Source organism: Mytilus californianus, unplaced genomic scaffold, assembly GCF_021869535.1.
Source record: "Mytilus californianus isolate M0D057914Y unplaced genomic scaffold, xbMytCali1.0.p SCAF_4, whole genome shotgun sequence".
NCBI lineage: Eukaryota > Metazoa > Mollusca > Bivalvia > Mytilida > Mytilidae > Mytilus > Mytilus californianus.
The window spans coordinates 44371876-44385071 of NW_026262690.1; the positions used below are offsets into that span (position 1 = coordinate 44371876).

Here is a 13196-nt window from a genome sequence, read left to right on the forward strand (position 1 = left end):
GATCTATCTGCCCTGAAATTTTCAGACAAATCTGACAACCTGTTGTTGGGTTGCTGCCCCTGAATTGGTAATTTTAAGGAAATTTTGCAGTTTTTATACGACCGCAAAAAAATTTTGTGGTCGTATATTGGTATGACGTTGGCGTCGTCGTTGTCGTCGTCCGGCGTCGACGTCGTCCGGCGTCGTCGTCGTCCGGCATCGTCGTCCGAAGACACATTGGTTTTCGCACTCTAACTTTAGTTTAAGTGAATGGATCTTTTTGAAATTTGACCATAAGGTTAAATACCACAAAAGGAAGGTTGGGATTGATTATGGGGGTTATGGTACCAACAGTTAAGGAATTAGGGGCCAAAAAGGGGCCAAAAATAAGCATTTTCTAGTTTCCAGACAATAACTGTGCAACGGTGTATGGATCTCTCTGAAATTATACTACAAGTTTCCATACCACAAAGGGATGGTAAGGATTTGCTTTGGGGGGTTATGGCTCAAACCGTTTAGGAATTAGGGGCAAAAAAGGGGGAAAAACAAGGTTGTCCTGGTTAATGGACAAATACTTTAGTACAAAACATAATTTAAAGCAGTGTAAGGGAGATAAATCAAATACATCATTGAAATTATCTCCCTTACACTGCTTTTAAATTATGTATAAAGTAATGGTTAATGAACAATGAAGATAATTTAAAACAGTGTAAGGGAGGTAATCCAAATACAACGTTTTAGTTACTTCCCTTACACTGCTTTTAAATTATGTTTAAAGAAATGCATATTTATAAAGGAAGACCAGTAAAAATATCTGCAAATGTTGCATCTTTTTACAAAAAAATCCATATGAAAGATTTGACACTATATTTTTAATTCTATTATAAAATAGATTAAGTTAGCACTATGGTAAATTTAAATGGGTAATTATGGTTGCCAACTCCATTGGAAATTTGAATTGAGATTATGACTATATCTTGAGGGAAAGAATTTTTTGGGGTAAAAAAGGTGGGGGGGGGGGGGGGGGGGGGGTAAAAAGAAATTGTGGGGGGTCAATTTTTTCTCATTTCAGATTTCAGAAATTAAAAAGAATTATTCTTCAAATATTATTTTTTTTTCAAATTTCAAATATTGAAAAATTTCAAGAAGTAATCTTTAATTGCACAGTATGGCGCATAAGTTTTGTAAAATCTTTGATCACATTTATTTATTTGTTATGCCGAATCTAACAGTGTATTTAGATTTTTAATTTTGGGTCCAGTTTTCAAATTGGTCTACATTAAGGTCCAAAGGGTCCAAAATTAAACTTTGTTTGATTTTACCAAAAATTGAATATATGAGGTTCTTTGATATGCTGAATCTAAACATGTATTTAGATTTTTGATTTTTGGCCCAGTTTTCAAGTTAGTCCAAATTGGGGTCCAAAATTTAACTTTGTTTGATTTCAACAAAAATTGAATATATGGGGTTCTTTGATATGCTGAATCTAACCATGTATTTAGATTTTTTATTTGTGGACCCCGTTATCAAATTGGTTCATATTGAGGTCAAAAGGGTCCAAAATTAAACTTTGTTTGATTTCATCTAAAATTGAATTATTGGGGTTCTTTGATATTCCAAATCTAACCTTGTATTTAAATTTTTAATTATGGGTCCTGTTTTTTAATTTGGTCTACATTAAGGTCCAAAGGGTCCAAAATTAAGCTTAGTTTGATTTTAACAAAAATTGAATTCTTGGGGTTCTTTGATATGCTGAATCTAAACATGTGTTTAGATTTTTGATTATGGGCCCAGTTTTCAAGTTGGTCCAAGATAGGGTCCAGTATTTAAACTTTGTTTGATTTCAACAAAAATTGAATATATGGGGTTCTTTGATATGCTGAATCTAAACATGTATTTAGATTTTTGATTATGGGCCCAGTTTTCAAGTTGGTCCAAATTGGGGTCCAAAATTAAACTTTGTTTGATTTCCACAAAAATTGAATATATGAGGTTATTTGATATGCTGAATCCAACCATGTATTTAGATTTTTTTATTTGTGAGCCCCCTATCAAATTGGTTTATATTGAGGTCAAAAGGGTCCAAAATTAAACTTTGTTTGATTTCATCAAAAATTGAATTATTGGGGTTCTTTGATATTCCAAATCTAACCGTGTATTTAGATTTTTAATTTTAGGTCCCGTTTTTTAAATTGGTCTACATTAAGGTCCAAAGGGTCCAAAATTAAACTTAGTTTGATTTTAGCAAAAATTGAATTCTTGGGGTTCTTTGATATGCTGAATCTAAACATGTGTTTAGATTTTTTATTATGGGCCCAGTTTTCAAGTTTGTCCAAGTTGGGGTCCAAAATTAAACTTTTTTTGATTTCAACAAAAATTGAATATATGGGGTTCTTTGATATGCTGAATCTAACCATGAATTTAGATTTTTTATTTGTGGGCCCCGCTATCAAATTGGTTCATATTGAGGTCAAAAGGGTCCAAAATTAAACTTTGTTTGATTTTAGCAAAAATTGAATTCTTGGGGTTCTTTGATATGCTGAATCTAAACATGTGTTTAGATTTTTGATTATGGGCCCAGTTTTCAAGTTTGTCCAAGTTGGGGTCCAAAATTAAACTTTTTTTGATTTCAACAAAAATTGAATATATGGGGTTCTTTGATATGCTGAATCTAACCATGAATTTAGATTTTTTATTTGTGGGCCCCGCTATCAAATTGGTTCATATTGAGGTCAAAAGGGTCCAAAATAAAACTTTGTTTGATTTCATCAAATTTGAATTATTGGGGTTCTTTGATATTCCAAATCTAACTGTGTATTTAGATTTTTAATTTTGGGTCCTGTTTTTGAAATTGGTCTACATTAAGGTCCAAAGGGTCCAAAATTAAACTTAGTTTGATTTTAGCAAAAATTGAATTCTTGGGGTTCTTTGATATGCTGAATCTAACCATGAATTTAGATTTTTTATTTGTGGGCCCAGTTTTCAAATTGGTTCATATTGAGGTCAAAAGGGTCCAAAATTAAACTTTGTTTGATTTCATCAAAAATTGAATTATTGGGGTTCTTTGATATTCCAAATCTAACCGTGTATTTAGATTTTTAATTTTGGGTCCCGTTTTTGAAATTGGTCTACATTAAGGTCCAAAGGGTCCAAAATTAAACTTAGTTTGATTTTAACAAAAATTGAATATATGGGGTTCTTTGATATGCTGAATCTAACCATGTATTTTGATTTTGGACATTGGACCATAATAGGTAAATTAAAAAAAATCAAGTTCTTAGACCACATTCTTTCTGTGTCAGAAACCTATGCTGTGTCAAATATTTAATAACAATCCAAATTCAGAGCTGTATCAAGCTTGAATGTTGTGTCCATACTTGCCCCAACTGTTCAGGGTTCGACCTCTGCGGTCGTATCAAGCTGCACCCCAACGAAGCATTTTATTGGTTATTATCTTGAATATTATTATAGATAGAGATAAACTGTAAACAGCAATAATGTTCAGCAAAGTAAGATCTACAAATAAGTTGTCATGACCAAAATTGTCAGTCGACCCCTTTAGGAGTTATTGCCCTTAATAGTCAGTTTTTAACAATTTTTTGTAAATTTTTGTAATCTTTTACAAAAATCTTCTTTTCTGAAACTACTGAGACAAATTTAACCATACTTGGCCATAATCATTATTAGGGTATCTAGTTTAAAAAATTTGTCAGATGACCCCGCCTTCTAACCATCATGGCTGACTTGGTTAAAAATAGAACATAGGGGTAAAATGCAGTTTTTGGTTTATATCTCTGAAACTAAAGCATTTAGAGCAAATCTGACAGGTGGCAAAAATGTTCATCAGAATTAGATTTATCTGCCCTGAAATTTTCAGACGAATCCGACAACCGGTTGTTGGGTTGCTGCCCCTGAGTTAGTAATTTTACAAAAATTTTGCAGTTTTTTGTTATTATCTTAGATATCATTATAATATCTAATATCTAATACTATTAATTATGATTTTAACCTTATTTTACATGATTTCCAAAGCGTCAGTAAATACAGGTGAGCGACACAGGCTCTTGAGAGCCTCTAGTTTTTTTTTGCATTTTGCCATATATGATAGAAAATTGTAATAGATAAAGATACTCTTGAAATCACAAAAATGAACAGCAAGTCAAGATCTACTAACAAGTCAAATTTTGCCGATATAGTTTAGTAGACTGTCACTCTTTATAGGAGTGATTGCCCTTAAATGAGGATTTTTTTTATCCTCTTTTGTGTTTTGAGGAAAAAAAAAAAAAAGAAGATAGAGAAACTAAATATGCTAAATTATCAGCCATATAAGATCAACAAAACAGATTTTTTTTATGAATTCTATTCCTGTCTACAATGTTGGAGAGTGTCCTTTGTTAAATATGTACATAGACCAAGGTGAGTGACACAGGCTCTTTAGAGCCTCTAGTTTTGATAACCCAGGAGCTTAAGAGTTAACATTTGATATGAAAAATGTATAAACTGTTCTGTTTATCATGCACACTATTTACCAATTGTAATTTATGTCATTATCTGGTATGGTCATGATGATATTGGTCTTCAAATCATTGGATTTTTATGACCAATATGGAATTTTCGAGGGGCATGATATAGGTCTTCTCTTTTCAAATTTGCTAAAAAATTCATGTTTATTACTATAGATTTAATGATTTTCTTTACTATTATTCACTATTTATCTGTATTTGTTTTATTTTAAAGAATGGAATGGACATGGGAATAGTAAATGCTGGATGTTTACCTGTATATGATGATATTGAACCCAAATTATTGGAAATGTGTGAAAATCTTCTCTGGAATAAGGATCCAGATGGCACTGAAAAATTGCTAGTATATGCTCAGGTGAACTTAATTTGTGATCAATATATATACAAATAAAATTTTTGGATTAAGTCATCTAATAATAGGTCTATTTGAACAGTTGATATGTTTATATGTATATCTATAATGGACGTTGCTCATAACAACATAAGAATCTTGGAAAGTCCCAAGATGGTGAAATCACAAGACAATATAGAATTTTAAAACTTTTTTTTCTTTTTGAAATTTTTAGTTATAAATTTTTAAAACTTTTTCAAAAGACATTTTAACGTATATTGATTTATATTTATACATTTGTTAGACTTAGTTCTATGTCTGTTCTCAAATTAATGTGCTTTTCTTGAAAGGATTTTTAAGATAAACAAATTGTGTCCATACAAAATGTCTTGATGGCAGTACTCATTTAATGTTTCAATTATTTTTCTACTTTTTGCTTGCTGCATATTCACATGAAGCATTACCTTTTTACATAAACAGGTGAACTTCTTGTGTTTTTATGTAATACCCCTATTGTTTATTAACAACATATTATTTGAATTATAAAGGGAATGAGCAAAGATGCCAAGAAAGGTGTGGTTAGTGATGAATGGAGAGAAAAAGATGTGGAAGAAAGGTTGCAATATTCACTAGTGAAAGTAAGTAAAATTTTACCATGAAGGGATACATTTATACAATAATCATTCATTGACATTCATCCTACACGTTAAGATTTGAATTCAGATTGACAGATCTTTACTAATATAGATGAAACAAGATCCAGGCTGTTGTGTCATACAAAAAACAAATTTAGCAGAAGTTTTTTTTCAATTCATGAGTTATGTATAAGGTTCCATATATGTCATTTAGTTTTACATTTTTTGTATGTATTACTGATTTTATTAAACGGGAAAAATATGAAACTGAATGAAATTAATATTTTAGATGTACATTTTATATTTAGGGTATAGATAAGTTCATTGTTGAAGATACAGAGGAAGCCAGAGCTAATAAAGATAATTATCCTAGACCTTTAAATGTTATTGAAGGACCTTTGATGAAGGTAATATTAAAGTTTAAATGTTATTGAAGGACCTTTGATGAAGGTAATATTAAAGTTTAAATGTTATTGAAGGACCTTTGATGAAGGTAATATTAAAGTTTATATTCCATTGGACACCTTATTCATCAGTGCTATTTATTAGACCTTTAAATGTTATTGAAGGACCTTTGATGAAGGTAATATTAAAGTTTATATTCCATTGGTCACCTGACTTATCAGTACAATTATCTTTTAACTATTTTACGAGAGTATAATAAGTCCTTCAAATGTACACACATTAAATCTTGATAGAATTTAATTGAATTCATATCTGTGTGTATGGTTTTCATACTTTTCAACTTAGATAGCTAAAATTTTTAAAGTTGTCACAATTACCTCAACTGAACTGCTGGAAAATAGAAATGACAATGAAACTATCTTTATTTATGTTGGTGGAATATATCTATACAGGGTATGAGTGTGGTTGGAGATCTATTTGGAGCTGGGAAGATGTTTTTACCCCAAGTAATAAAATCTGCCAGAGTGATGAAGAAAGCTGTTGGACACCTCATACCATTCATGGAGGAGGAAAGACAACAAAAGATTGCACTAGGAGGGGATGATGATGAAGTATGATCCTTGTTTTTAGTTTGTCTTAATAGTTTAGTTAATAAGAGGGTCTAAATAGTAACTAAAAATATACTGTGCTGCAGACTTATTATGAGCATTTATGGATTAAAGTTGAATAAATGATCAATATAAATTAGAAATAATCTATTTTTTGGTAACATCATGGTACAAAACGCTCTTTCTATTAAATGTTGGTAATTTTGCATTTGCACCATTTTCCACAATTTATTATAACACATATCTGAACTGTATACAAATTATGGGCATCTCCTGTAGAAACACGATTTGCAGGAGGTATGTTGTCTTAAATTTTGGAAAACTTGTGAATAGTGACTTGAGTGAAGTGTGACTTTGTGTTTTAATAGGGAAGTCAGTATACAGGGACTGTAGTCCTGGCCACTGTTAAAGGAGATGTACATGACATTGGTAAAAACATTGTAGGTGTGGTATTAGGATGTAATAATTACAAGTAAGTTGCAAGAAATTTATTCAGAAAAAAAGTCCTTTTTCTAAAGATTTTGTTTTACATTGGAATAGTAATACAAATCAGTTATGATGAAGTAATTTATAGAGTGTAAAGTTGGTCTATAGATAATTAGTCTGGGAATATGATGAAAATTTAATTCATAATGTTTTTGACTTATTTTGTAATGTAAAAATATGAAGATGTGGTTTTAAGTTTTGCATTGTTTACATTTAAAAGTGTTGACATTTTAATTGCAACATTTGCTTTATACTATCAAAATTACAGGCAGACACAACTCTGAGTCAAAAGTTTATTTTTACATTAAAAAAACAGTTTTAGTTTAGATTAAAAACCAATTGAAGGTCACTCCACATTAAATTTCTAAACGAAAATTGATGAGAAGCTACTTAAGGTTTATTCAACGTTACTATTGGTGTTCAATCATAGGTTTCTTCATACTGATATAAAAAATATATGGTTTCTATATACTTTTGTCTGAAATAAGGGAGATAATTTGCTACTTCCAGTTTAGAAAATGTCACTTCCAGTCTCTTATGATAGTTTTATTCACACTGATTCCAAAAATATATGTTTTTTTTTTAAATTATCAGCCATACAAGATCAACAAAACAGATTTTTTTCATGAATTCTATTCCTGTATACAATGTTGGGGAGTGTCCTTGGTTGAAATAAGGGAGATAATAAGCTACTTCCGGTCTCAAATGATAGGTTTTAGAATGCCTATTGAAAAAAATATGGTTTCTTGGTACTTTTCCATGAAAAAAGTGCAAAAATGGCTACTTCCAGTTTACTGAAGGTCATTTCAGGTTGACATTCTTCAAGGTCATGAGTCAGCAACCCAATGTTAAAGACCCTGTGAATTTATCATGTCCTAATAAGAAGTAACAGCAAAGGTCAAAATCTAGAATGTCAAATTAAACTTTGACCTTGACCTCAATTTTAAGGTCATGAAGCAAGGACCTCAAATTTAAAAGACCCTAGGTCCCAACTATATTTGTTTAATGAGTTATATTACCATACAGCTAATTTACAATTTAAGAGGGGAACTCCAATTAAATGTCAACGTACCCTTTCAACCAAAATTTATGTGTTACAACATGCCGTAATTAACATTTTTAGTAAAAACATTTTGTCGATATCTTATACCGTATCTGAAAAGAAGCTATAATAAGCCGAAATCAAAATTCAAAACATGACCTTGACCTAATTTTCTCTTTGATGGACCAAGGACCCCAAATCAAAAGACCCCAGGTCTCAATTACCAATGGTTTACCAGTTACAAATACATATCACTTATATCAAATACATAAGGTGAAATAATCTCATATGGAGTCTCAAGATCGCTTTGGTCAAAATATTAGAAAAAATCCTGAAGAAATAACAAGCAATTTGGAAAAATAAATTTGTCGCTTTCTTTTATGGTTGCGAAGTAGTAGAGATAACAAGTAAAACAGTGTTTGGGGAGATAACTCTTACAAGAAGAAGTGTTCGGTTAAACAGTGTCAGTTTTAAAAGCGTATAAACTGTTTGATATCAAATACCAAATATCTAAGCGACATCTTACGAAACAAAATCTTCTAGAAAGAAATGAAAGTTGTGGAAGAAAAAGAAAAAAATGATAATCAGAACAAAATCAATAGGTATTTCCATGGAAAAGTGAAGACATATTATAGGTACAGTGATAATGTAACATGCTTTCGTTAAAAAAAAATTCTAAATTAAACTTTTATTCTCGCCAATAATGATGTGAATAGTTAACACTTTAAATTACAGAGTTATAGATTTAGGAGTAATGACACCATGTGAAAAGATCTTAGAGACAGCAATACAGGAAAAAGCAGGTAAAGATATCTACTTGCAGTGATATTTGTAGCAAAGTATTTAGTGTATGTTACAGTTTATTAATTATTTTACCCTTTATGTAGCATAACAAAAACTAGACAAGAAAACAGTATTTGTTGCCAAAAACAGTGGTGTAAGGTAATTCAGCATTAAAGAAATAATAAATAGTTTATAAATGGTCATATTTGCTGCATTGACTGATTTGTAATCCAAATGACTGAAAAGAAAATCCGAATTTCAGACAAATTGAATTTGACATTTTATTAAAATGAAACATTTCTAATGGATTTTGTCCAAAATTGCAACTTTTTTGAATTGTTAACTTTTCATTAGCTCACCTGGCCCAAAGTGCCATCCTAGATATTGCCAACACTTGGCGTATGTTGTCGTCCTTGTAAATTAAAAAAAAAAACTTCTACTTTGAAACTACTCGCCATATATTACCTAACTTGACCTGACTGTTTCTAAGGAAATCGTGTGAAAATATTGTAGCAATGGATTTGATCCATGAACAAACATGGCCACTGTTGTAAAAATAAGGAAATAGGAGGTAAGTTGCAGATTTTGGGTTTTATCTCAAAAACTAAATCATTTAGAAATAAACTGACAGAATAAAAAGGACCAGCAGGTCAAGTTCTATCTTCCATGAAATTTCTGTAAAATTGGACATCACATTTTGAGGTAATTGCCCCTGAAATGTCCTATTTAGCAAACTCCACAATGTTTTGGTTATCTTGAAAGCTTTTATAGATAGAGAGATACTTAAATTATCCCTTATTCCCCCTTTTTTAACAAGTACATGATCAGATGCTTTATTTAAACACAAAATGATAGCATGTCAAATTACATGAGTAAATTGATTATCAGCCATATTAAAATGCTTATTGATACAGGTTCGTTTTTGCCATGACTTTATGTATGAATTTAAGGATTTGACAACACATACGGATATTTTTGAAAAAATTTCAGAGCTCTTGGATAAAAGTTTTAATTTGAGGAAAAAAAGTGACCAAAATACCATGTATTTTGTGAGAGAAAAAATCTATAAACTGAAAGTGTTTCATTTTTAACTGTACAATTATTTCAAATATGTTTCCTTTGTAACTATTAGCAACTGTGGCTAACATTACCAAGTTTTAGGTATTGACCTTTGAATTGAACATGTTTATGCATAAGGTATCTACTTTTAGTACTTCCTAACATTGTTATACCTTTAAGAACCAATTGTTAAAATTATGATTTCATTCAATCTTTTCTCTTTCCAGATTTTGTTGGATTGTCAGGATTGATCACTCCTTCACTTGACGAAATGATCTTTGTTGCTAAGGAAATGGAAAGAATAGGAATGAAATTGCCATTGTTGATAGGAGGTGCCACTACGTCTAAGTATGACTTATAAGAATACTTTTTTCATAATTACTGGACAAGAACACTGCAAGGAAATGGTTAAAACATTTGCAAAATATTTTGATATAGTATTATTATATGGTATTAAAAACAAAATTTAAATGATTTTGGAATGGAGTAGAACTTAACAGATTGGTTTCATCTCATGTGAAATTTTGTGCAATCAGATAATATTGTTTTTATAGCTGCTATCCTTTGTAATTAGAGGAAACATGGGAGACATAAACAAACGTTGATTCTATGTTGATTTTATTTCAGAACACACACTGCTGTAAAGATCGCACCAAGATATTCACAACCAACAATACATGTACTAGATGCATCCAAAAGTGTAGTTGTTGTAAGTATAGCTTTGAAGCTATAATAAACAATCATTAGCAGTTGATCTAGTGTTCAGTATTCAGTTAAGACTAAGTATAATAAACAATCATAGGCAGTTGATCTCGTGTTCAGTATTCAGTTAAGACTAAGATGCCTTTAGTTTTGTATGCTTCACCTTCAGCAATATCAAATGGAATCATTCATTATGAATGTTATCTCTTTTTAGTTGGAGAGTATATGTTGGTACATCTTACCTGGTTTTTTGTGTTGAAATTAACAAGCAAGTAATTACCACACAGAGGAATTATCCAAATTTGTGAAAATGGGGGGAGGTAGATCGCTATTGATTTTTTATCTCAATACCGCCAAGGTCAAGATCACAGTTACTAGGAATGGATTTAAGTTTGCAAATAATAAAAACATTACCATACAGTGACAGAAAAGTCTGCATTGAAATAGAAGAACAACACATTTTTTGAGATACAAATCCTGCCATTGAATGAATGGACTCAATCCTTCACTGTGTTGATGGGTTTTAATTAGAATCAAAATTTCTGTTTGGGTAGGATAACTTTGTCATTATATATGTAAGCTGTTACTAAATAGAAATAAGTGTATGGCTTGTGGTATTGCCAGCTTGCTCACTATAGTTCTTTCATTATAATAATCAAAACAGAATATTAATTTAAAGCCATAGAAAAGATAAATATCTTGTCCTCACATAGTTGACCATTAATTGAATGTATTGATGATTTCAGAATTATTGTCCTCATCAAGGGAAACAGGATATAGCTAAAATATAATTCGTGTGAATCTTGACTAGAAAACTGTTATCTAATAAATGGATAAATTCAATGTCTGTTCTTTCACATTATTAAAGAAATAATGAGACAACTTCTCAAGCAACCCACCACTAGTTTGGCAATAGATTTGTAAGTTCAACGATTAAACATCAATTTGACATGAAATGCCGTAATTCAGATATTATTTTTGGGTGAAAATGATCAAAATATGTGAATATATATATAACATCATACATTATCTTAAACAAAATTTCTCTTAAAGTGTTCCTCTCTGCTGGATATGGACAATTTTGATGAATTCACAGATGATATTAAGGAAGAATATGAAGAAATAAGAGATGAACATTATGATTCTTTAAAGGTAAGGAAGAATATCCATTGCTTTATTGTGATATCATCTAAACAGAATGTTTACCATAATGTTCAAATAAATGAATTTGTTCATAAATTTGTTGGTATTTTAATTCAATTACAATTCTTTGCTCCTTTGACACCAAAAATAGACTATTGCTACAAGTAGTTTGTGTAGAAAAAAATGTTATATATTTTATACATTATTATATCATAATTTCATATTTTGGGAATAAACAGCAACTTACTTTGGACTAGTACAATCACTTTTGGTCTGTAAAATCAAATGTTTTATGCAAGGCCTAACTGATCGAATACTTATCCAAGCAGGTAGAAAGTTTAATTGTGATTGGATAACTATTGAAATATCTAAACAACTAAATAACCTGACTGACTAAATGCTTATCCAATCAGCTAGAAGGCTGAATAATAATTAGATATTTTTCAAAACTGCAAAAAGGGCTAACAATTATAAAAGACTTATCCAAGCAACATAAAAACCTACAAGGAATTCCTTTCACAACCAAAGGTTAACAAAAACTGGACACTTTTCCTAACTGTACAAAGGCAAACTATGAATGAGTACCCACACAGAAGAGAAACGATAACAGAACTGTTTGCCAAACCCATTCAAAAGCTATCTATGATTGAACATTTATCTAAGCAACACACAAGTATACCAATGAAAGAATACTCATCGAAGCACAAAAATCTTATCTATTACCATACACTCTCTGTAACAACAAAAATGTTGTTAATGCTAAAACCACAAGAATATTTACCAAAAAATTATCCTAGTTTCTGGTAAGGGCTGTTCCAAAATTGATTGTTGGAGGGGGATGGGGGGCACTTAAATTAATTAATTGTAGATGGTTGCATTTTCCTTAGAATAACATTAGAGTTGTAAGTAAAATGACCATTTTTTATTATGGGTGGTTGGGGTCTAAAAAAAGTGCGTGTCATGCCCCCCATGATTTTAATTCTGGAACAACCCTAAAGAAACCAAACATTTATATTTGTGTAATAACCAAAATATATTTAAAAACCTGTCAACATTTAATGGTAAAAATTAACCTGAGGAAGGTATACAAATTCAAAATTAATTATTTTATAAGGATAACAAAGATGAGGCCTATTTGTCAATGAGACTGCAACCCACAATAAAAAAAAACTAGAACCATCCAGAGGTCAGCATATGATCTTCAATAATAGACGAATGTCTGTCAAATACCAAGCTTATGTTTATTTCTGAAAGGCTAATGCAGTTTCTGGTGTTTACTTTAATGGACACGTCATATGTTGCATCATAGCAGATAAATACAGGTCTGCGCTGAAGGAACTAATAGCCTTTTTGTTAGATTGATAATAGATTTGTTGTTCACCTTGAATAAAGATAATTGTTGATTATTCTTGGAACAAAACAAAAGTGGTAAATTGTGATAATATATAAAGTCTCTGCAATATCTAAATTTTATAATTGTTGATTATTCTTGGAACAAAA

General features: G+C 30.7%; 1 protein-coding gene and 1 long non-coding RNA gene across 5 annotated transcripts in view; both read left to right on the forward strand.

Annotated features, from left to right (window-relative positions):
- Window positions 1-13196, forward strand: part of LOC127738073 (methionine synthase-like) — a 52013-nt gene that overhangs the window by 24633 nt on the left and 14184 nt on the right. For all 4 annotated transcript variants that reach the window (XM_052249156.1, XM_052249158.1, XM_052249157.1 and 1 more), the window contains 9 exons: window positions 4717-4857; window positions 5382-5471; window positions 5777-5875; window positions 6326-6484; window positions 6850-6953; window positions 8745-8812; window positions 10079-10199; window positions 10479-10560; window positions 11607-11705. In XM_052249156.1, coding sequence (XP_052105116.1) covers window positions 4717-4857; window positions 5382-5471; window positions 5777-5875; window positions 6326-6484; window positions 6850-6953; window positions 8745-8812; window positions 10079-10199; window positions 10479-10560; window positions 11607-11705 — 963 coding nt within the window. The remainder of the gene's footprint in view (window positions 1-4716; window positions 4858-5381; window positions 5472-5776; window positions 5876-6325; window positions 6485-6849; window positions 6954-8744; window positions 8813-10078; window positions 10200-10478; window positions 10561-11606; window positions 11706-13196) is intronic.
- Window positions 987-4061, forward strand: LOC127738076 (uncharacterized). The gene is made up of 3 exons (XR_007999934.1): window positions 987-1525; window positions 2051-2710; window positions 2982-4061. It is a non-coding gene; the product is annotated as an uncharacterized LOC127738076 (long non-coding RNA).